Genomic DNA, 23,586 nt, shown 5'->3' with positions numbered 1-23,586 from the left:
CTAGAGAGGCCTGTTCTCGGGGAGGTCAGAGGCAATCGGACCTCTGACTCCATCCAGGTAGCCTTGTGGAGTGGTGCTATTAGCCAAAACCATGGCTCCCCGCTGGGCCTTCAGAGGCTTAGTCTTGACCTTGGGCCTGGCCTCAAGAGCCAGTGACAGGCCCAAGCCTGGGAAATGAGTCTAGGAGCTTCCCTGAGGGTCTGATGCCCCCTCTCCTCTGTCCTTGGGGTCATACCTCATGGGGTGTGAGTCTGAGGGGCTTACACAAGTAGACCATTCCCTAGTTTCACAAACGGGCTGCCAGCTTTGGCTACTCCAGCAACTGTGCCAAGAGATTCTATCAAGAAGGAGGCTGGAGAAGGCCCTGGAGAGTTGGGGGGCCCCATTGTTCAGGGGAGACCAGTCCTGGGAAGAGGGCCCAGAGGTTCCCATGGGCAATGTGCTTCTGCTCAGGTGGGTGGGAGCAGAACCAGGGCAGGGTCGGGGTGGAGGTCAGATCAATCCTGGCCTCGCCTCCTCTGGGCTCTGTGGTCTTCAGTTACGGCCTCACTTCCCTGAGCCTCAGGGATCCACTCTGTAAGATGGGATCTTCGCTCCTGCTCTTGTTAGGACCACAGACACACCCGGTCCAGTCCAGTCAAGTGGTTAAGAAGGTAGACCCAGATCACCTGGGTTCAAATCCTAGCTCTATCACTCATTTAATTGCAATTCTGAGCACATTTTTTACCCCTCCCTCCCCCCGTCCCCACGCCTCAATTTCTTCATCTTTAAAATGGGAATAATATTAGTACCTAACTTGGGAGAATGTTGTGAGGATTTAAGGAAACTAGTACATATATAATGCCTAGTACATAGTAAGCACTCAAGAAGCACTAGTTATAATAATAATAAATTTAATAATAATCATAATATGAATGCTTTTACTATTACTTGTTGACAATAAAGGACTGTTAATATGTAGTGATTCAGTAGTAGTAGTAGTAGTAGTAGTGTTTTACACACACACATAAGATATTTTATGCCTGGTAGCAGCCATCTGGAGTGCTGCATTGAGAAAGATTTCAAAGTCACACTGGAAATTAGTGGGAGAGGGTGCTGCAAATTGGTGATGTCTGCCTTGGCTTGGGGTGAGGAAGTGTCAACACACGAGTCATACATTTGTCATCCCTGATGTCCTTCGCTGAGCACCTTCTTTGGCACAAGGCACTGACCTGAATGCTTTGGAAAAAGAAATATCTGCGATGAGTGTTAGAGAACCTGGCGTTAATGAGGATCTCAGAAGTCTACTGGTCCAACCTTCTCTGAGTTCAGCAGGACTCCCTCCTGGAGCATTTTGGTCATACGGTCATTAAACTCCAACTCGAACACCTGGTGTTGGAAGCTCCCTCCTGTGAAAGCCCGTCCGCGTTCACAGAGCTCTCATGGTGCAGGGTTTTCCTGTGTTTTGAGCCCAGCTCATCTCCCTGCCCCTGGGAGAGGCTGTTCAAGACGTAAAGATGGTTGTTGTCTGTTCTTCCCAAGGCTCCTTCTTCAGTCTATATGATCCCCATCCCCAAAGCGTTTCTGAAGGGATGTTTACGTATCTTGACTGTCATCCTTGGCACGTGTGCCTATTTGTCATTGTTGGCGCCCACTAGGTTGGATCCTGAGAGGGGCAAGAATATTGCTTGGCCAAATGTGCGCAGATTCTGGAGACTATGCCGTCATGGCCCTTGGCCTTCCTGACTCTTTACAAAGCTCTTTCCCACCGATGCTCCCCTTTGCTCTCCGCAGTTAGGGCTGCCAGATAAAATATAAGACGCCCAGTGAAATTTGAATTTCAGATACAATATTTAGAACACGTTTATACTAAAATATCATTCGTTTGATTGTTTATCTGACACTCAGATTTTAACTGGGCATCCTGTATTTTTATTCACTCAATCTGGCAACCCTGTGCTCAGTATCTCTTAGGAGAGTCCCATTGGGCAGATGGGCAGACTGAGGCCCTAGGTCAAGGTCACACACAGGGCAGGAGAAGATGGAGACATGATCAGAGGCCATGTCCCCCAACTCCTAGTTCAGGGCACTTCTCTTCCTGCCCCCCTTCTGAGGGGCCTGAGCTAGGGGTGAGCCCTGGGTGTCCCTGCATTTCTCAGGCCCTGCACCCCTTCATGATCCCTTTTCCAAAGAGCTGCTGTCCACCCCCCACACCTCCAGCCCGCCTTTGCCTTATGTCTTTCTCTGGCCACTTTCAGTCTCGCTTCCTGTTTTTAAATCCCCTTTGTTGCCAAGGTAACATGCCTTTTTCCTTGTGCCTGGGGGTGCCACAGGGCTAGACCTGCACCCACCAAATCAACACCAATCTCCTCCAAGCCAGTGCCCTCTCCCACCCAAGGCACCCACTCCTGACCTGGATTTTTGGGGACAGCAGTTTCTGTGCTTGGGGGAAAAATTGCTTCCCCAAAGAGTTGGAGAGGAAAGGAATTTTCTAACCAGGAGCTAAAGGGAAGAGGGATCGTGAGTCACATACGGTTTTCCAGAGGATGTGGGTTTTTAGCTGAGCAAATGGGAATTCCACATAGTGATAATCATTTTAGTAGGGATTCAGATTTATACAATGCCTTCTGTCTAGTCAGCTGAAGCGATTTGCATGCAGACTGAAGTCGAAACTTCCACTGTCCCCTGGGTCCTTGCAGGCGGGAGGAAGGGTGAGGGAGGACAGATTAACATGTATGGAGCTTCTGTCTGCTCTGTGTGTGCTTGACACGCATTAGGCTGGGAGCCTCGAGATACTTGAGGCGGGCGGCAGCAGCCTGGTCACCCTCATGAGGAGGCTGAGTGGAGCCTGAGATCGCCAGCTAGGGACTGTGTGACCCCAATCTCATAAGCCGCTGGTGGCCCTCTGCAGAGACAGCCTTGAAACAGCCCCCTTTGAGTAATTGAAACCCTTTGGCTGGGCTTCAAGCAAAGTGTGCCTGTTTCCAGAATCTGCTCAACAAAGAAAATTTCTGTCTTTTTTTATTCCGAGTGACACAAAGGGAATTTTGGCTTCTCCATTTAATGAGACCCAAAGAATATGTGATCTGGCCAAATGCCAGCATATGGGATATAGTGGACAAGTCTACCATACTCTGTTACTAAATGATCATCTATCTTTATTTCTTTGTCTGGAAATCAAGGTCAGGAACCCCACTAGCTGGCATTTACCAAACCCTCGTGTGCTGGGTCCTGTGCTAGGTATTTAATGATCATAGCAGGCCTCTGAGTGGGAAGTGGGATTACAATTGTACAGTCAAGGAAACCGAGGCTCAGAGAGGCTGAAGCACCTGCCCGAGGTCACCCAGCTGTTCAGCTGGAGCTCGGTCTGTGTTTACAGCTCGTGAACTTCACCGCTGCGTCTAGTTCCACACAACTTCTGTGCTGAATGGAGAGAGTATGTTAGAGTGTGGACTGAGCAGTGCCAGCAGCTGTTGTGTGTGAGAGATGGTGCTTGTTAAGACCACACAGGAGCCGGGACTGGCCACAGCTCCCAGGTCCTGTCCCCAGGCTGCTGATCCCCTATCAGAGTTTCTGGAAAGAGGCCTCGCTGCCTTAAAAGGCAACTCCAGGCAACACCGTGGCCAGATTTTAACCTGGAGGGTTTGTAAGTGAGAGTACTGTGCAGGTTTCTTTTTCACCCACTGGTTTAGCCACTTTTAGTGAGGGCTTCCTCTGGGGCATGGGACAGGCAGTGGCCACATAGGCACCTGCGTCAACGGTCATGGGTATGGAACAGGCCATGAGCGAAAGCCAGGTCAGGCTCAGACATGACGGCAGGGGCCTGACCTGGCCTGTGGGCTTCAGGGAAGTGATGCCGGGGGTGAGGGCAGAGCACAATGTGAGCTCAGGGCGGAGCGCTCAGTATAGGAAGCAGTGGCCAAGGATGGCCCGGCTGCAGAGGGACAGCAGGGCAGGAAGGTAAGGCATGTGCGAGGGAGGGAGGGAGGGAGCTCTGCCAGCACCCGTGAGGGTGGGTGATGGCAGCCCCCTAGGTTTCCTTTCAGGGGTCCTGGGCAAACGCCAGCCTGGATGCCTGCCGGCACATGGGACGCCGGAGTGGGACTCTTGACTGTTTTTGAATCTCAAGCCTGTCCTCACACCCTGTCACTTATGAGTGAGCGCCATGAGGAAAGGCATCCTTGGGTCCTTTATTGGAGTAAACAGAGTCAATCCCAGGCTTGCGAGCATGGTCTGTGGGCCAAGACGGACAGACAGACCTGTTCTGGCCCTGCCTGTGTCCCCTGCTTGTTGCATAGTCTTGGGTTAGTTGCTTCACCTCACTCTGAGCCTCGGTTTTCTCATCTGTGAAATGGAATGGCACTAATGATGGTGCTGACCTCATGGGTTTACTGTGAGCAGTTGGTGAGCGTCTGAACAGAGCTGATGAGACTGGGAAGTGTCTGGCGTGGTGCCTGGCACACAGTAGGAGCTCCTTCGGTGGTCACAGATGTGGTTGGTTGTGTTCTTGGTGGGAGTCAACGAGCTGAAGGGCAAAGTGTGTGCAGCAGGGTCTGGGAGTTTAGGCGAACGTGGGAACATGTTCCAGATTACAGGCATTACTCACTGTTCTTTCTCGTGGGACGTGATGTATGTCCCTTGGCCAAGCTGCCCACGACAGTATCGAGCGCGGAGCAGACTGGTATCTGCAGGCTGGACTGGGGGGAATGTGGCCTGAGGTTTTCTCTGTTCTCTCCAGCATGCTTTTATAGTCCAACGTGGGGATCCTGCCCACACGAAGAAGACCTGCCCTGAGCAAGCAGCCACCTTCTCCCCGTGTGCCCTCCAGCCAGAGCCCCTTTTCCATGGGTTCTTGGGTGGGACGCCACGCTGGCCCTCGCCTCCACCACACACAGACCCCCTTGGAGAGGCTCGCAGGGGTGGCACGCACACGCCGGGCTGTGTGATACCTACATGGGCGTCAGTCGGGCCTGTACTGAATTCACCCTCCACACAAGCCGCCGTCAGGTCTGGAACGGGGAAGAGAGAGCCTGTGTTCCCGGAGCTGCTGGCTGGTCCTCTCTGCTCGAGGCCCCGGCCCCCGTTGGAGCCAGCTGCGCTAGCAGGGCCCAGTCTGTTTATTTGTGCACCATGGGGAACACTGGGTGGCCACCCCTTGCTCCCTTCCTCCAGGAAGAGAGAGGGAGTGGGGAGCTGCAGCCAAAGCCTCCCGCTGAAATGCTCTTCTCTAAGGGGCTGGCTTTCCTTCAGTCCAGCCTCTCCCTGGCCAGCGACCCTGGCTTCTCCTCTCCAAAGACTACTTCAGAATTGCTTAGAAGCTCTGGGGACAGACTGCCTGGTGTGAATCCCAGCTCTGCCCAGCTCTGTGATTTGCTCAAGCCCTCGCCTCGCAGAGCCTCAGTTTCCTCATCTGTAAAATGGGGAGAGGAGCAGACGGATCATGAAGGGCTGTCGTGAGGAGTAACGGAGTTGAGGCGTGTGAAGTGTGTAACACAGGGCTTACCAGCCAGTGTCGTTTGTATTGCTATTATCACCTGTTAAACTGAGAGCCCGCTTTCTTAATAAGATTACTTGATGGGAACTGAAAGCAGAGTTCCTTGGCAAAGGCTCAGCTAGGTTTGGTTTGACCCACTCAGGTGGGTTCAGGGGGGCAGGGGGTAAGAATCCGCATTGCCTCAGCCAGGCCTTGCCATTGCCGTCTGTGCACTCCACGTGTTTCCCTCTGTCTCTCTCCTGGGGACATTCCAGTGCACAGGCTACGCAGGAGTCAGCAGGAATGTGATGTTTCATTCTCTGCCGGTCTCCCTCTGAGCTGTCTCCAGGCAGCTCCCACAGGAACTGATTCTTGAACCTGGCCACCTGGAGCAGCCTTTGTTCCTCAGTGCTTCAGAGCATTTGTCAGGGGCCTCTGTGGAGCCTGATTCAGGGATGTGGGAAACTGAGGCCCAGAGAGGTAAAGCACATTGACTGGGCTCACACAGCAGCCAGACACTCAGATCGGTCACAGAGGATAGACAAGGGAGAGAAGAGGTTATTTCAAGGGCTCCCTTTCTCTGGGGGAGGGCTTACTGTGATGGCTGTGGCTGAGGGCAGCGGTGATGGGGGAGGGCAGGAAGTGAGGACGAGACTTCAGGGAAAGAGGGTGGGCTCGTTTAGAGAAAATCCATTCACCCCTTCCCTTTAGACCAGGGTTTCTCACCTCAACGCTATTGACATTTGAGCCAGCTAATTCTTTGCTGTGGGGCCTCCACGGAGATGCCAGTGGCACCTCTTCGGTTGTAACCACCAAAAATGCCTCCAGGCAGTGCCAAGTACTTTATACATGTAAGTCAATTACTTCTCCAAACAACTCTAGGGAGCGCAGAGTATTAGTCCCTGTTTTAGATGAGGGAACTGAGGCACGGAGAGGTTAACCCCCGAAATCGCACAGTGAGTGAGCAGCGGCGGAGAGGTGGGACAGGTGGTCTGGCCTCGACATACACTCACTGCCTCCCGGCCTTTCCCCAGCCCTCAGTGAAGGGCCCCCCGTGAAGGGAACGTGACTCTCCAGGGTCTAGGAACTCCTCTGCTCCCGCCTTGGGAAGTCTGATCTGATCTGACGCTGGGTCTCCAGCCTGTGGTCCAGGACCTACCCGCTGATCTTAGTGTCCTACAGGGTCCATCTGCACCTCGGGTGTCTGTGATTGACAGCCCCACTCCTTCCTTGCTGCTGTCCCGAGGAGATGGCCCAGCTTCTGGAAGCAGAAAGTTCCTGCCCCTCACTAAGCTAGAGGAGTCGAAGCCTCTGTGTATGCTTATTTAACCCTCACAACAGCTTTCAGGGCGAGGGATCATTATCCCCATTTTATAGATCAGGAGATCGAGGTCCACAGAAGCCCAGTGAAATGCCCTGAGTCCCTTAACTAGTATGGGATGTAAAGAATCTAATATGAGGTGGAAAGGAGGGGTGAAAGGGGCAGCAATCAGGAAATGAACTTGGGAGAGGTCCTCTGTGAAATTCACTCCGGTACTTCAGTGGAGATGAACGTGCCTAATTACAAGACCAACCCAGGGGGATTGCGTCCTCGAAATCCTTCCCAGGCCAGCCTCCTGTGAGCCACCTCTCATGGCTTCCTCTTCTCTTTCTCTTCCCAGGGCGACATGGGAGCATTGGGTCCAATTGGCTACCCAGGACCCAAGGGCATGAAGGTAAACAAGAGCTGTCCCTTAATTCGAGTCTCATCACAGCTGGGCACCCCCTGACTCATTTCAGCCCGGAAGGAAGGCTACCCTGATACGGTGTTGGGGGGCACTCAGAGGGGGGCTGGGGTGGAACGTGGCAGATCAGGGGCTCCGTGCTTCTCAGTCCTGAGAGCCGGTCATCGTCCGCATGTCATTTATGCCAGACATCTTCATTGGACAGCAGTCCTCCAGCTGAGCTTGAGTCAGACTTGGTTCTGGACTTCAGGGCACTGAAAGTCCAGTGGGGGCCGTTACCAGGAGCACAGAAACTATATAATGGCAAGCCAGTGAGTTCAGGACATCCCTGAGTGGGATGGGCATGCAGGAGAAAGGTGGGCTAAAATTGCCCGGACCACGTTCCAGGGATGATTCCATTTGGCCAGCAAGCGTGTGACACGGCTCATGAAGCCCGTCTCTCCCCATCGGCACCCTTCTCCCCTGGATGTGTCCAGAGCACTGCGATTCACCAGTCAGCTGCCCCTTCTCATGGTCCTTCAATCCGCACCACTGCCCTTTGGGCTGGGGCCCCCAGCACGGAGTCTTGCCGCAAGCCAGTGGGTTTACGCCAGGGCTCTTGACTTGTGGGGTTTTGAACGTCCCTCACAGCTGAACCCTGGCCTCTGTCTTGCAGGGACTGATGGGAAACGTGGGGGAACCCGGACTGAAAGGTGATAAGGTGATCTGAATACTCCCTTATTGCACTGTGTTTTGTCTGCATGCGAACCCCCTCAGCCTCGACGCTGCTGCTGGTTTCTTGCCAGGTCCACTCCCCTGCGCTCTTACTGCCTCCCCTCTGGCCCCGCTAGATCTGCACTCCCCAGCTTCTTCCTTGTTAACTCTGGGTGGGACCCAGGCTGATGGCTCTGGAGGCACGCAGACCTTGGCAGACAGAGTGTGGGGGGCTCTCGAGATCCGGGTCGGGGGTAGGGTAAGGCAGGTCTCCGAATTGGGGGAGCAAAGCTGAGGCCAAAGCCACAGAACACGGGGTGGGCGGGGAGGAGCGGTGCTGAGATGATGGGCCCCAGGGCAGGGCTGATGGGGGGTCCAGAGACCCCTCCCAGGCATAGGAGGAAACAGATACGCATCAGCCGCCCAGATGAGAAGAGGGAGCCCCATCCCAGAGTCTGAAAATGCAACGGAAAAACCAGGACGGGCCCCTGAGCTCCCACCTGCTTTCCTGCCAGCTGCCACGTGCCCTCCGCAGCCCTGCTACTGGACTGACCCCGGGCCAAACCAGAGCTGGAGGTGGGTAGGTGGGACCCCGGGGCCCAGCATGGGGCAGCACCTGGCCTGGGTCCTGCAGCATCTGAGCCAAGAGACATGGAGGGCAGGGAATGGTGCCCCTGTGCTCTGCCCTGTGGCCATCTCCCCGCCCTCCCCTCTGCCTCAGGGAGTGTGGGAGAACTTCTGGCAACATCCCAGGTTCCATAAACCTGAGCCAATAAGAGCTGCTCAGCTGCTCCCGGGGCCAGGCTGCCTCTACACCTGTCTTCAGGTGGCTCTGCTCCTCCTAAATCCGAGGCACAGGAACAGGTACTGGCGCTGGGCCCGCTCTGAGTGCTCTGCGGGGCTTAGCCCGGGCATCCTCCACCCCTCTGTGAGATAGGAAGCTTGCCGAGCACAGACAGCTGGTAAGTAGTGTCAGGATTTGAACCCAGGCACTGCCGACAGAGACCTCCATCACGAAGCAAGACAGGTCGGAAGGGCAGAGCCAGTGAGGCCCTTAGAAGTCACCTCCTCCAGTGCCTACATTTCACAGCCGGGGAAGCAGACCCAAAGAGGAGAAGAGACGCATCGAAGGAAACTCAGTGATCTATTGGAGCCAGCCCAGACCCTGGACTCAGAAAGTTAGAGCTGCTGGGCAGAAATGGGCACCCCAGATTGTCTCACCCACTCCCACCCCTAGGTACCTAGCCGTGCGGTGCTCAGTCTTCTCATCTGTTTCCCCCTTTCCCATCTCCTCCCGTCATGCCCAAGCCCCCAGCTGCAGCTCCCTCAGCCTCGCCGACTCAGCTCTGCCCCCTGGCTCTGCCCTGCTGCCTTTGCTAAGCCCCCTCTTCCACGGCCCTCGCTCTGGAGATGCAGGGGCTTTCTGTTGGAGGTGGGGCTTCCCCACAGCTACCTGTTTACCCTGCGGTGTGAGTCGTCAGCACTCTGGAAATGTTGAAGTCATGGAGGAGCGGAAGGAAGTGGGGGAAATAGGAGTGTAGGCAGGGAGCTTTTTATAGGCCCTTCGCAGAGCTGGCCTCCAGCTCACTGTTTCTTCAGGAACATGGCAATCAATGTGTTACATAGAACTCGGCTGGCTTGCTGACCGCTGGTGCCTGGGACATTGAGAGAGGTGAAAGCACTGGAAAAAAAAAAAAGAGGAGAAAATTATTTTCCTGCTCGTAGATCTCAGGAAAATCCAATAAGTCTTAAGTGTTGAAAAAAAAGAAAAATAAGAAAAGCAAAAAAATCTCTTTTCTGCCCCTTTGGCTGGGGCAGGGTCTTAATATTTCGGGGGTCAGGGTTCGGATCATCCCCTCTTCACTCCCACCCTACCCCCGGCCCTCCCCTGGGGTGATGGAGATACCCCTTCATGTTCCATGGTCATCCTGCCCAGAATCCCAGATTGTCTATGACCCAGCCTGGCCTCAGTCCCACTTAAAACAACCTGGCTCCCCCTCCCCCCGTGGCGGCACATTCTGGAACCCAGGCTTCTGAGCCAAGCCCAGCTTTCTCCAAATCCATTGTCTTGATTTCTTAGGTGCCTTTGAAACATTTTTTTTAAAACCATCTTACTCCTCCTTTGGACATTTAAAAAAAATGTTCCTTGGTTCCTAAAATTCTGGGATATTGTACAAGATTTTCCAAACTGGAAAAACCAAAGTAAGTTAACATTTTTTTTTTTATTTAAAAAAAAAAATCTGGCTTTTGTTCTACCAAGGGAGTTCTGCTGGATCATGGCCTTAGCGGCACGACATGAGTTCTCTAAGATTCTCCATTCTTCCTGGGTTTTTCTCCCCATTCCTCCAACTGCTCCCGAGGCTGTGAATGTTTTCTGAGTCCTGGGGCCAATGTACCAACATGGGAAGCTGGAAATGATGAGGGCTGTGTGAGACGTCCAGCTCCAAGGAGAAACGTCTCCCAATCTGGTTCTGCGACAGCTCATTTACCAGGACGTGGCTGAATACAGGCACGGACTAGAAGAGGCCTCCGACAGCCGGAATCAGTGTCACCAAGCCCACGCAGTGTGTCATCTTAGCAAAGAAACACCCAGACCTAACTCGAGGCCAGTTGACTCGCTGTTTACACATAGTCTTAACTAGCCAGGTGCTCCGGTTTCTCATGCTATAGGTGATTAACAGCAGCTAATTAGCAGTAGACCGAAGCAGATTGCTGGCATAGAAACTCCCACAGAAGGACGAAATGACAGCTCACAGCCTGGTGGTGAAAAATGTCAAGCAACAGATGCAAGCGCTCAGAACCGTCAGCGGTGCAGGGCCACTGTCCAGGCTGCAAGCTCCTCTGTGTGGCCCCAGTTGGTGAGGAGGAGGTTGAAAGATCGTGGCACAGCTCCTTTGACCCTCAAGTGTCTGTGCTCCTGACAAGGCCAGGTGACACTGGGCAGTTTAGTTTTCTATGAGTGGAATGTTTAGCTACCTGAGCAAGCCCAGGCAGACCTGCACGTAAGCTGGCTTTGTCCCCCCAGGGCCTACCTTCCCTACCGGGGGCAGGGCAGGGCTGGGAGCTGCCCTTTTCTCTAACAAGGCTGCTGCTGGGCAGATCGACTTTGGGAACAGCCTCAGCAGAGCTGTACCCTCCCAGTGGGTCTGGATGTCGGAGAGACTTCCAGAACCCACCGTGGTCTCCATCTTAACCTTCTTTGCTGGTGTGTATTTAGGGTGAACAAGGGGTTCCGGGTGTGTCAGGAGATACCGGATTCCAAGGAGACAAGGTAATTGCAGCAGATTCGCCCCCTGCCCCCTGCCCTGCCCTTCTCTGCTCTGGCTTCCTTCCCAGGGTCCGTCAAGGGCCAGGACCCGCCTGTAGGATGGCTTCCTTTCACACAATCCTGTCTTCTCCATCCTCCGTCTACCCTCTCACTGTCTCTTCCCTGGACTTCACAATGGCCTCCTGACTTATTCCCAGGCCCCAGCCTCTTCCCTCCCAGGCTGTCTTCCTCACCGCCACAAAACTGTTCTGAGGGCCCAGCTCTGCTCTGTGCTCTCAGCCCATCCATGGCTCCCTACTGCCCCCAGAGTGGTGTCCCGGCTCCTTGCCCCAGCACTCGGACCCCCAGTGCACAGGACGCTCTGACACTTTCCTGCCCCTCGCCCTTCTAGCCCTGTGCTCCAGCCCCACTGACCTGCCCGCTGCACCTCAAGCTTGCACACTGCTGCCTAGCCGGGCACACCCTCCGTCCCGCCTGTGCACGGCCCAGCCCCGCCGCAGAACCCCGCGTGGGTGCCATTTTCTCTACCTGCTCAGGAAGTGACCGTTCCCTTCTCTGCCATTCTCATTCCCTGCCCATCACCTGCGGTAGCACATTTCTCCCCTGGTTGATGGGGATTTGTGCTCAGCCCCCTGCAGACAGCAGGTTCCCAAGGATAGGGCCCCCGGCTGGCCTGGAGGAGCTCAGCTTAGGGTCCTGCAGACTGGTGAACATTTAAGACACGTCTGAGTGAGTAGCTGACCTGACCGACCGAGGAACCCAGGCAGCCTGCAGAGGCCGGCTCCTCTTTGCCTGCGTCCGGCACCATGTGGCCACATCTGGACCTCACCCAGCCAGTCAACGAGACCCAGATGTTGGCCAGCTCTGCCTCTTCCTCTCCCCTCCCTTCTGGCTGGCCTGTCCTGACCCAGCCTCAGTGTCTCCGGGTTGCGAGCCACGCAGGCCTGGCTGCCTCTCCAGCTGGGCCCCAGGCTCCAGACTTCCCCAGGCATCAAGGGTGCTTCAGTGCTTGCTTGGAGGCCCAGGGTCCCGGGTTCCAGGATGACCTGGTGAGGACAGGAGCTGCTGTTTCACCTTTGCATCCCCGGGTCCCAGCCTATAGGGCTGCCAAGCTGGAACTTGCAAGCAGGGAAAAGGACTGGGGAGCTCATCCTCCCCCTAAATGTGGATGTTCTCCAAGCCTCAGGCCGGCAAGGATGACCAAGCAGCCGTTCATCTGGCCATTTCCGGTCCTAACTAACCACAGTTTGCTCTGCATCTTTTTCAGGGGAGCCAGGGCTTACCAGGGTTCCCAGGCGCACGGGGGAAGCCAGGGCCTGTGGTAAGTACCTTCTGCTCTGAGATCCCCAACCTCACACTCTCCAAATGGTCATGGAATGTGGCCAGAGATGCTTTCACATCCAGGATCTCCTTTCCTCTCGCAGCAGCTCTGGGAGGCGAATAGGGCAGAGCAGAAATGGAGATTCACCCATTTTACAGATGAGGACACTGAGGCCCAGAGGGGCAGGAGTACACCCAGCGCCATAGATAGGCATCAGTCACTGGCAGACCTCTGGTGAGAATCAGGGCTCCCGATGTCTCATAACTAATAGTAACATTATTAATAATAGCAGTGGGTGTTGTTTATTTATTGGATGTTACTGTGTATCAGATCCTTCCTGTGCTATACCTCTCTGAAGTCTGCCAACAACCCCAGGAGTTAGAGACTTATTATCGCTCCCGTTTTGCAGATGGGGAAAGTGAGGTTCCCAGGTGAAGTGACTTGCCCTGGATCCTGTGGCTAGCAAGTGTGGGAGATGGGGTTTGAACCGTAGCTCCTTGCAGGTACCTAGGCAGATTTCACTCATATTCTCCTGAGTTTTCCAGCCACCCCCAGCCAGGGGGCTAATACAGGAGATCCAGGGAAGGTAGACCCTCACTTAGCCCTGCCTCCTCCACAATCTCTTCTCTTCCATAGGGCAAAGTTGGAGACAAAGGATCCGTTGGGTTTCCTGGGCCCCCTGGACCCGAGGTATGCAATACCCTATTTCTCTGTGTCTGGCTGCTACTGGGACTGGGTGTTTGTTGTGCTTGGGAAACCAAGGCTCAGAGACAGGGAGAGACTTGCCTGGGGTCACACAGCAGATGAGAGATGGGGCTGAGAATAGAAATTCCTTTTCTGCCTCTGTGCCTCCCGGCTTCCCTAGAGGCTCTCAAAGGCAGTGGCACAGAAGCTGGCCTCAGACAGCCTCCCCAGCTTCGTAGCCACCTTTACAGTTTCCAGAACAAACATCAAGAAAACCCTCTGAGCTCTACTGCCTCGACCCTTCACAGGAGCTCCCCACATCCTCTACCCTGAGGTTTGAGGCATCCAACCCCTCTGAGCCCTGGAACTTTTGTAACTACCAGCAGCCACCCTGGAGAAGTGCAGGGCTCACGGCTCACACGGGGGAGCAGGGGACAAGTGTACAATTCTGGTGTTCGATGGAGAAGGAGAAATAGTGAAGGATGGATAAAGCAATTAACGTAACAACTCTAGTTGAGTCAGTAGAACCTGAGAGTTTCTGATACATGTGATAACCAGCACAGGTATGTTAAACGTTCATCCCCTGGCATTTATGTACAAAGGAGCGAGGCAGCTAGTCGAGCCCCTTTTGCTCTCCCCCCACCCCTCCCCAAACCCCAGTACGGGGACCAGCTCTGGAGAACAGGGTGGACAGTGCTAGGGCTACTGTCTGTCTCAGGGGGTCTAGGTCAGCCCTAGCCCCCACCCCACCTCTACACACCTCCCTGGCCTGGGGCCTTGCACATTCGTGAGGTCTCAGAGACAGAAGTCTAATTCTGCCGGGTTCTCCAGATCCTTCCAAAGATCACTCCTGGTATCCCCCGGATGGAAGAGAGAGTGTTTCCTGAAACCTACAAGTTCTGCTTTCCACTCTGTTGACTTTGGCCATGACACAGTCCTATCTTTAGACGAATGGACTTGGCCTCTCTTCCATGGACCTGGTTCCTTCCCCTGGTCACTGGAAAAAGACTTTTCTGAGAGTCCAGGTTTCCCAGCAGTCTGGCCAGTGCGGGTGGAAAGCCTGCTGCTTCCCATTTATTAGGCACCTCCTCATGCCAGGAGGCCGCGTAGTATCTTTGGGATGAAAACTGATCGAATGGCCACCACAACCAGTGAGGGAGATATCGCTACCACCGTTTACAGATGAGGGAACTGAGTCACAGAGCAGCGGAGTGACCTCCTCAGGGTCACTCTGCTACTTGTAGCAAAGAAGGTCTTTATTTGCTCTTTGGCTCCCTCCTGGGGCCCTGGACAGACGGGGGTGGGGTCTTCCTCCCCCATCTTTGCGTTCTGTTTGGATTGGCGGACTCAGTATCCAGAAGATGGCTCGGCGCAGCTGAAGACACAGAAGCTGACGAGCGTGTCAGCGCCTTCCCGGGTCTTTGCCTCTTTTCGGCCACCGACCGTGGGTGCAGCTCCAGCTCCCTAGCCCCCGTGTGAATTAGCTCTTGCACTCATCAGTGGGTCCGAGCTGTGTGAGTGCTAGGATTTGATCAGGATCCTGACCTTCAAGTTCTCCCTGGAGACAGGCCCACCCCAGGCAGACTTGTTTTGTTTTCCCAGGACGCAGGACCCAAAACCCTTTGGAATGCAGATTTTTATCGAGTGCTTACCAGGTGCCAAATACTGAACTAAGCGCTGCACTCACCTTATTCTCTTTAAGCCTCGGAACAGCCCTGTTAGATGATTTTATGGTCGCCATTTTAGAGGTGAGGAAGCCGAGGCCCAGAGAGGCTTAGAAACCTGTCCGGGGTCACACAGTGAGTCGGGGCAGAATGGGACTTTGAGTCTTTCAATTTGAAGAAAAACACATGGGGCTTTAGCTCCATGTGTGTTAGCTCCAAATTCAGGACCGTTCTTGCCTTTGCTAATGAGAAGAGTGAGAGAAGGCTTGAGCTGGAACTTAATGGGAGTTACCAAAAGCTCAAAAGAGGAAGGGGAAAAAGCCACTTACAAAGGCGGAGTGGGGGAGCATTCTGATCTCAGGGATTCATATAAGAAGGCTTTGGTTTCTGGCTGGCAGAAACCAAAGGGAGTAGTGGGTCTGCCCTGAAAGCAAATGGGGTTCTAGGCTGAATTAACAGAGGTATTACACCTAGGACAAGGAAGGGGATGTTCTTATACTGGCCTGTGCTGGTCAGTTCACACCCAGAGAAGCGTGGGTGTCCTAGTGATCAGCAACATTGGAAGCAGGGCAGTTGGAGGAAGCCAGACTGAGGGGCCCTGGGCCCCTGACTAGAAGGGACAGAGAAGGGCAGGCCTTTTCCGTTGGGGAAGGGAGGAGATTCTGCTCCGTGTCAGGAAGAAGCTTCCATTGTAAATGGATGTACTAGTCTTCCATCTAGTAAATCTCAGTGGGAATTTCAGCTTCCGATACGAGCTGAGATTTACTAGATCAGTCCTTTTCGAGGCTTTCAAAGTCACAACAAACCCAGAACACAGAGGATCCCTGCAGTAAAGGATGGCACTTCTCAGTGCAGAGGACGGCTGGCTCTGAGGCCCTGGCTGCCCCAGGCTTAGGACTTGGGAAAGTCTGGATTGGACGAACTTGTATGTGCTTGTTCCTGTGCTGAGACCTTCCTGCCTTGTCTTCCTTAATTTTCTCAGCACCTCTCTGAAGTGTAGGGGCTGATTCTTTGTTTTAGAACTGTGATAACTGACGGCCCAGCGTCACATCCCCTGCAGGATGAGATGGAAATCCAGGTCGGTCCCCCTGTAGGACCTGTGGCCTTGGCATTTCCCTTCATAGTCCCCCTGGGTGACTTCTACCCTCTGCTTCCGTTCAGGGATTTCCCGGAGACATTGGCCCCCCTGGGGACAACGGCCAGGAAGGCATGAAGGTGAGTCCCTGCCCAGGGGAGCTCCGGCTAATGAGGATGACAACTCTTTGGAAACCATGGGCCTGCTTGCAAGCCAGCAGGAGTCTTGCCAGCCTGTGATGGAGATGGAGGTGCTGCCTCTGAGACCCCTTTTTGTTACCTTCTCACCAGGGTAAGCCTGGAGCTCGAGGCCTGCCGGGACCCCGTGGGCAGCTGGGGCCAGAGGTGAGACCGTCTGGCCCTGCCCCCTGCCCATCCCTCCCAGCTCCCAGCCTGCTCTCTCCTGGGTCCCGGAGGCCTTAGATGAGGGCCAGGGCCCCTCAGTCAGGAGACACAGGGCCCAGGGCCAGCTCAGGCTTGCCCTCCAGCTCACCCTTTACAGCCCTGCCCCGTGACCTTTTCTGGGTCCTTCTCTGCCCCAGCCTGACTGGTGGGTCACTCCCACCACGGCAACCCCATTGCCCTGAGGTTTTCTCTCTCAGAGCCACCGCCACTGCTTCTGCTCACAGCAGCACAGTTTATTGGGGTATTGATTTGGGAGGGAAGGAATCGTCAGCTCACGTGAGGTCCTGAATCTCAGGGGAATAAAGACACGATGTCGGGTCCCATGGTTAGTGGCAGGCAGCACTAGGATTCCAACCCAGGTCTGCTGAACCCAAAGCCCACGGCATAGACCCTGTAACTTCTGGGCTCCCGGGGGCCGCCTCCGGCCTCCCCAGAGAATGACAAGACTAGTGCAGCTAGTAAGTGGCAGAGTAAAGATGTGCTGATTGACTCATTCATGATGAAGGGGATTGACAAGTTCTCTGGGCCTGTTGGAGCATCAGGTGGAGGGCTGTTGGATGCCTCAGGGGCTGGTCCCAAGTTTTTCCCATGCACGAGGCCCTCCACTGCACACCTTGGCCTCAGGCCTCAGGTCCCCCGTGACACACAGCCCTGGGTGAGGGTGCAGGAGGCCCAGACTCACCACGACCACAGGCAGTCATCTGGCTGACATGGGTGGCTTCTCAGGCTGGTTCCAGGTCTGGCATGCCATACGGGCCAGTCTGGAGGCTGCCTGAGCCTGTGGGAGGGCCTGAGGCATCTCCACGGGCAGGAAGCCGGAAGGAGGGTAGGAGGGAAAGACAGCACCAGCCCCGTGCTTCCGTCTACACTCAGGTTACCACGTTACCACTCGTATGCCTGCCGCTTGCTCATGTCTTCATTGATTCACCTGTCCACTCGTACATTCATTCGGTCCTCCATCTCTTCCCTCTCTTGTGCCCGCCTCCCAGCCTTCATGCACCACACACCCACTAGACCCTGGGCGCACTCATCCTTCAAAAAAGAATGAGGCATCGTGGCTCTCCTCCAGGAGCTCAACTTAGGCTACTCATCAGAGTTTAGTATGATCCTCTCTGCCCTGCACCCTTTTACAGGTGGGGAAACTGAGGCACGGTGAGGGTAAGTTCTTTCACCGAGTAAATGGCAGAGCTCAGAACAGAGCCCGTATCTTTGAGCTGCCGTCTGGGCTCTACTCCCACAGCATATGATAGGGTTTGGCTCTCCTGCCCAGCACTACCACCAGCCCGAGCTAACCACATTCACAGGGCAGCTGGAGCCCCATTCACACAGAAGCCCCCATGTGGCCTGGCCTCTAGGCCTCTGCCTTGGGTGGGGCTAGGCAGGGGACCCAGGTGCACCATTTCTAGGTCCAGGAGAGCTCTCCTGTGCCCACCCCTTCCCCTCCTAACAGGTCAAGTTCTCCAAGGCAACCGCTGGGTTAACTTTCTCCTTTTTGTTCCTCTCTCGTGTCTCCCGACTCTAGGGAGAGGAGGGACCCATGGGGCCACCGGGGGCCCCTGGCTTGGAGGTGAGTGTTGCTGGCTCGGGGGAGGTGGGATTTGTCAGTGCTGAGCCAACTGTGTGCAGGTGGGCAACATCTGGGTGGTGCTCTGGAGAGAAGTTGTCAGTGAGGGTCTTGGGCCCCCCCAGGGATGGAGCTAGGACAGACCCCAGAGGAGAGAGACAAGGGGCAGGAAACTGTTCTTGCGCACCTACTGTGTGCTGGTGCTTTGCGCATCCATTTCCGTTCATTTGATTCTCCTGTGAGAGAGACCGTGCCTTGCTTAGTTTCATTCAAGGCCCTCAAGGCTCAAAGAGCGAAGGGCTTAGCCCAGTATCTCATAGCCAGGAAGCGAGGATGCCCTGCCTGGAAACTGACTCTGCATTCTATCCTCTGCTCCAAGTGAGCTTCCAGAAGGAAGGTGTGTGTCCTGCCCCACCTTCAGTCGCGATTGCATAAATTGGCAGGTTGTGGATTTTTTTGGTCCCAGGACCTCTTTACATTCTTAAAAATGATTGAGGGCCCAAAATGCTTTTCTTTGTGTAGGTTACATCGATATGAGTACTTAAAACTGAGAAACTTTGGATCAGTTCTTTCAAAACTAATAACAAACCCGTTTCATGTTAACAAAAATAATAGTTTTTTTTAAAAAAATATAGCTATATTTTCCAAAGCAAAATCATCTAATGAAAAGAGTGGCATTGTTTTACATATTTTGCAAATCTCTTTAACGTCTGGCTTAATAGGAGTCAGCTGGATTCTCCAGTCTGCCTCCGTTCCATCTGTGGATGATACCACGTGTTGTGTAGCCGCTGGAAAACTCCACTTACATTCATGAAAATGAGTGACACGGGCAAATGACAGCTTAATTTCTTATGAAAATAGTTTTGACCTCCAGTGAAATCTCCAGTGAAGGGGTCTCAGGGACCCCCAGAGGGCCCCGGACCGCACCTTGAGGACCACTAGTGTAAACTCTCCATTCCCCCTGTGTCCTTTATCTTCTGTTCCAGTCCCTTCCTTTTCCTCACTCCTTGAAAGCAGGTTTCGTCATCCCCATTAGCAAACAAGACCAGCGGGGAAGGGGGACCTCCCAAGGTCACACAGCTGGAGACCTTCCCTGCCTCCCCAAGGACAGTTGGCAGCCTAGAGACGTGGGGCTCTGCATCCCTGCCCCCTCCTGGCTTCTCTCACTCACCTCTCCCTGTTGCAGGGTCAACCTGGCAGAAAGGGGTTTCCTGGAAGACCTGGCCCGGATGGCTTGAAGGTGAGGGGACCTGGAAGTGACTGGGCAGGGAGGAGAGAACGCCTGGGGAAGAGAGGAGAGAGGGGGAGCCAACCTGTGAGGCCCTAGGATGACCCCTGAATCCCTGGCCTGTTGTGAAAAAGGGAGGAAATGGTCCCCGTTTATCACAGAGTATGTATGGCTAACGAAGAGGAAACAATGGACAGAACCTCAGTGTCTCCCAGTGGGGCAGCGTTCAAGCAATGGGGTACAACGTAGCCACCAAAGATGGCACGCTGGAAGATTTTACAAGACGGGAAAATGCCTGTGCATTGCGGGGGGCGATGGCGGGGGTGTAGGAAGCAGATCACATAGCGGAAGAGGGGCTGGTTACGCTTGTTCCCGAAGGCTCAGAGCAAAGGCTGGAATGTGGACGGGGGTTATCTCTGGGTGGTGGGATTGCAGGAGATCTCCATTTTCTTCTCTGGGCTTCTGTATTTTCCCCATCACGTACCATAAACATGCATTTCATTTATTAACAGTTCTTTTAAAGTTATCAAAAAAGAACTGGCCCCAGTAGGAGAGTGTGACCCTCAACACATCGGCAGCTTAATGCCCTTCCAGGCACTCCCTTTGAAGGGGCTGGATTTCCCCAGCCGTCCTGGGCAGGGATCACTGGACCAAGTTTACAGCTGGGCAAGCGCACAGAGGGTGAGGGCAGAGCTGGGGGACCCAGGCTGTCCACGTCCCCTCCCCTCAGTGGAAATGGCCCCCGTGTCTGTGTCTGTCTGGCCCTTCTGGGGGTCCCAAGTGTGAGGTCTGGGGGAGGAGTTGGGGTGGAGGCTGAGGCTCGAGCCGGGATCACAAGGCACCACATCCATTTGTAAACCAAACTCCTGGCTGGTCCAAGCTCACGTCCTGCCCTCTGAGGTCTCGGCCTTTCTCCCTCAGATACCCGCTGTCTTTCTGTAGTGGGAGCAGTGACATAGCCTGGGTGGATTTATCCCGTGGGTCTGCTCACCAGTGTGGCTATGGCTGCAGAAGAGGCAGGAGCCGTCCCAGCAGACAGACGAGGCTGCGAATGGCCACCTGGTATGAGAGCTGGAAATAGCCTCAGAGACAAATGAGTCTGATTTTCCTTATTTGTAACTGGGGACGCCGAGCCCAGAGCAGAGACGAGACCCACCAGAGTCACTTGTGAGCTGGTGGCAGAGCTCTGGTGGGTTAGGTCCAGTACTCAGGCGCCCTGACTCCCCAGTTCCCTGCACGTCCTGCGGTGGGGCAGCCTGGTGCAGTAGGAATGGGGATTTCCATCAGTCAGGCCAAAGTTCCAATTCTAGCCCTGCTTCCAGCGCACTGTGTGACCTCCAGAAGGTCACTTTACCTCTCTGAGCTTCAGTTTCTATCTCTTCACCTCTCTGAGCTTCAGTTTCTATCTATCTCCACAAAATGGGTTGATGAAGGGCCCAAATGAGATACAGATCTCGTGCCAAGTAATCTGCCCAGGGCCACTCTGAGGGAATGGTGACTGGGGTCATCCCTGGGGCCAGAGGTCCTGTCCCAGTATCCCTTGACCCTGCCACTTGTTTGGAGTCTCCAAGGCCAGACTCTGGAGTTGAGTTTCCTGGTCCATCCCCACCAGTGGGGACTAAGGCCACTCAACTGGGGTGTCCCCCAGGAGGCCTAGACTCCTGTCACCCATGCCAAGTGACCCTCCTCTGTTCCTCTGCAGGGAGAACCAGGCAATCCTGGACGACCAGGACCCGTGGGTGAGCAGGTGAGTCACCGCTGTCTTGGAGCATATCGGCTCCCTTTACTGAGCGCTTACACTGTGGGAAGCACACACACGCACCTCATTCATTCCCCATCCCAGCTGGAGAGGTAGGTCCGCTCATCTTCCCCTTTCATTGACACGGACAGACTCTGGCTCTGAGGGAGTTGAGGTCACTGAATGAGAAAGCCATGAATCTCAGTCACAGCAGTCACGCCCCACGCCCTGATTCTGCAGATGTTCTGGGGGCATTCGCCCAAAGACATTACGTGACTTTGCTCCCAGAACGTGAAAAGTGGAAAAGCCCTTCATGCTTTGAGCCCTTCGTGCTCAATTTAACGGGGAAGCTTGAAGACCAGAGAAGCAGAGCCACTTGCCAGGGACTCTTGGTCCAGGCATCCCTAAATTATAAAGAAGATGAAATTCAAACCAGTGGGTCTGGATAGTTGGGAAGTCGGGTCAGGGTCTGAAGAGCAGAGGAGGTGACAAGTGGTCATTGAGAAGGAGGTCCAGGGCCCTCGGTGCTGGAGGCTGCTGGGTGGATGGCCGGCCTCCGTCCCCCCTCTGCAGCCCCGTGCCTCCTGAAAGCATCACCTCTGGGCTTGTAGGCCGGGTTGGAAGGTAGCAGTCTCCTCCACTCCTTTAAAGGAGGACCCCACCTTCTGAACGCTGTGAGGAGCTGCCTCAGGCTGGAAGGAGCAATGATGCTGGGGACCCAGAAGAATTTGTCTCCACCGAGAAACACCATCAATGGCGTGAGAGTCACACGCACGATGAGCTTCCTCACCAGGCCTGCAACATCTGTTGGGGGGAAGAAAGGAACTAAAGCAGGGGGAGCACTGGATTTTTGAAACCTTTCCAGTGTTATTCGAGTGTATTCTGCGGGAAGCCTGGGAGATTGGAAGGGCGGCCGTGGCCTGGATGTATTTCCTCATTGGAAAAAAACAGGCAATAGGTTCAGCAAACTTAATTTCACAGTTATGCTCGTGGTAGGGCCCTCGGGAAATAGATACTCGGAATCCTAGGATGGCAGGACACGAAGAGTCCTTAGGAATCACTCTAGCTGGGGTCCTAACATTTTTTGTGCCTTGGACCCCTTTGGCAGGCTGGTGAAGGCCACGGACCCCTTCTCAGAATAGAGAGCTTTTAAATGCATAAAATACAAAACAAAGGACTACAAAGGAAATCAATTATATTGAAATACAAATGGGACAGTACGTTAAAATGTGATCTCCACAAAGATCTGTTTCTTTATTCTTGCATTAAATAACGAGATCTAACGGCGGGGTCCGGTCATGACCTCAGTTTTGAAGTGGTGACAAGCCTTACTGATACATTTTGAACTCTGCAGCAGTGACGGTAATGTGACCATTACAGGTGCTGTGGGTTTGTTGCCTACACTCATATTTGCTAAATTTCAACTAGGTTGGTGAAAATAAAAGTTGTAGTTTTTCCCATTCAAGTTTATGGACCACCTCCGCCCCCCCGCCTCCTGAAATCCATCCATGGAGCCTTACGGGGACCCTAGGTGAAGAACCCCTGGATCCTGGTCCATGTTGGCAGGCTGGGATTCATGGAGGAGAGTGGGCTTGACTTAGATGACCAAGTAAGGTGGTGGCAAAGCTGGGGCAGGAGGAGTGGCAACCTGGCCTGGGCAGCCCCGGGCTCACTTGTTCAGTAGAGCCCTCAGCTAGCTGCCCGGCTGGCTGAGCAGGAAGGAGAGACCTGTCTGAGCCGTGAGGCAGGAGCCCAGTGGCTGCCATTAGGCACGCGGGGTGCCACGCCTGCCGTTCCCTCGGCCCCCTCCCGAGGTGGGAAGGAGCAGGCATTTCCTGTTCATGGCAGAATCAGAGGATCCCCAGGAAAGAGTATAAGGACCTCCTTATAACCACAGTGTCTGCTGCATTTATCAGGTACCTGTTAGGTGCCAGGCTCTGTGCGAAACACTTTCCTTACCATCCCCGGCAGTTCCTCCAGCAACCCTATGACAGTCGGTAGTATTGGCCCCGTTTTGCAGATGAGGAAACCAAGGCTCTGAGAAGTTAAGTAACTTGCCCGAGATCTCCCAGGCGGTAACATAACCGTCAGAGCCCAAGTTGACACTCAGGCCTGCTGGATTCCCATGACCTGCCCCGAAGAGTCTAGAAAACCCTTGACCTGAGCTCTTGCGGTTTTCCAACAGCTAGTTAAGAGTGCAGCCAGCCTGCCGGGCCCTGTCCCAGGTGCTGGGTGCACAAAGATAATTACAAGGCATGAGCGTCGCCTTTAAGAAGCTCTGTCCGGGGGAAACCAGGCCTCTAAACACCTAACCCTGAGATGTCTAGTCCAGCAGAGGACCCACGACTGTCTTGTTCCCAATTGCATCCCCAGCACCCAGCAGAGAGTCATATGAGAGCAGGGAGAGAGGGAGAAAAACCCCCATAGTCGACAACAGGCCTTTATCTGTAGACTGCATAAGGACCGGGCCAGCCTCCTCCCCCAAACCGGGGACTCAGATCCTGTCTGTGCCATGCCCACTGTAGGTGACAATGTTGCCTCCCCCCGCATGCCCTCTTGCCAGCTGAGAGGAGCCAACTGTGTCTACAGCTGTCAGAGCTGCTTCTGCACCAGCCCTGCCAGGTGGAAGCCCTGGGCCTTGGGGGCGAGCTTCCCCGGACCAGCCTCAGCTCCACCCGCGGGACAGGATGCCAGGATGTTCCGGGACAGTGCCCCAGTGGGGACAGGGTGTCCTGGGATGGGGGCGGGGAATGGGCTGTATGGCCCTTATT

The 23,586-nt window shown here is 54.4% G+C and overlaps 1 protein-coding gene across 16 annotated transcripts in view; it reads left to right on the top strand.

Annotated features, from left to right (window-relative positions):
* Positions 1 to 23,586, top strand: part of COL27A1 (collagen type XXVII alpha 1 chain) — a 143,734-nt gene that overhangs the window by 62,719 nt on the left and 57,429 nt on the right. For all 16 annotated transcript variants that reach the window (XR_004350296.1, XR_004350298.1, XR_004350297.1 and 13 more), the window contains exons 15-24: positions 7,114 to 7,167; positions 7,832 to 7,876; positions 11,087 to 11,140; positions 12,405 to 12,458; positions 13,095 to 13,148; positions 15,968 to 16,021; positions 16,172 to 16,225; positions 17,808 to 17,852; positions 19,036 to 19,089; positions 20,780 to 20,824. Coding sequence is in view for 8 of the 16 variants with exons in the window: in XM_032634403.1 (XP_032490294.1) it covers positions 7,114 to 7,167; positions 7,832 to 7,876; positions 11,087 to 11,140; positions 12,405 to 12,458; positions 13,095 to 13,148; positions 15,968 to 16,021; positions 16,172 to 16,225; positions 17,808 to 17,852; positions 19,036 to 19,089; positions 20,780 to 20,824 (513 nt within the window). In the remaining 8 variants the exon portion in view is untranslated. The remainder of the gene's footprint in view (positions 1 to 7,113; positions 7,168 to 7,831; positions 7,877 to 11,086; positions 11,141 to 12,404; positions 12,459 to 13,094; positions 13,149 to 15,967; positions 16,022 to 16,171; positions 16,226 to 17,807; positions 17,853 to 19,035; positions 19,090 to 20,779; positions 20,825 to 23,586) is intronic.

The sequence above is a fragment of the Phocoena sinus genome, chromosome 6 (assembly GCF_008692025.1).
Source record: "Phocoena sinus isolate mPhoSin1 chromosome 6, mPhoSin1.pri, whole genome shotgun sequence".
NCBI lineage: Eukaryota > Metazoa > Chordata > Mammalia > Artiodactyla > Phocoenidae > Phocoena > Phocoena sinus.
This window is presented reverse-complemented; position numbering and strand designations above follow the sequence as displayed.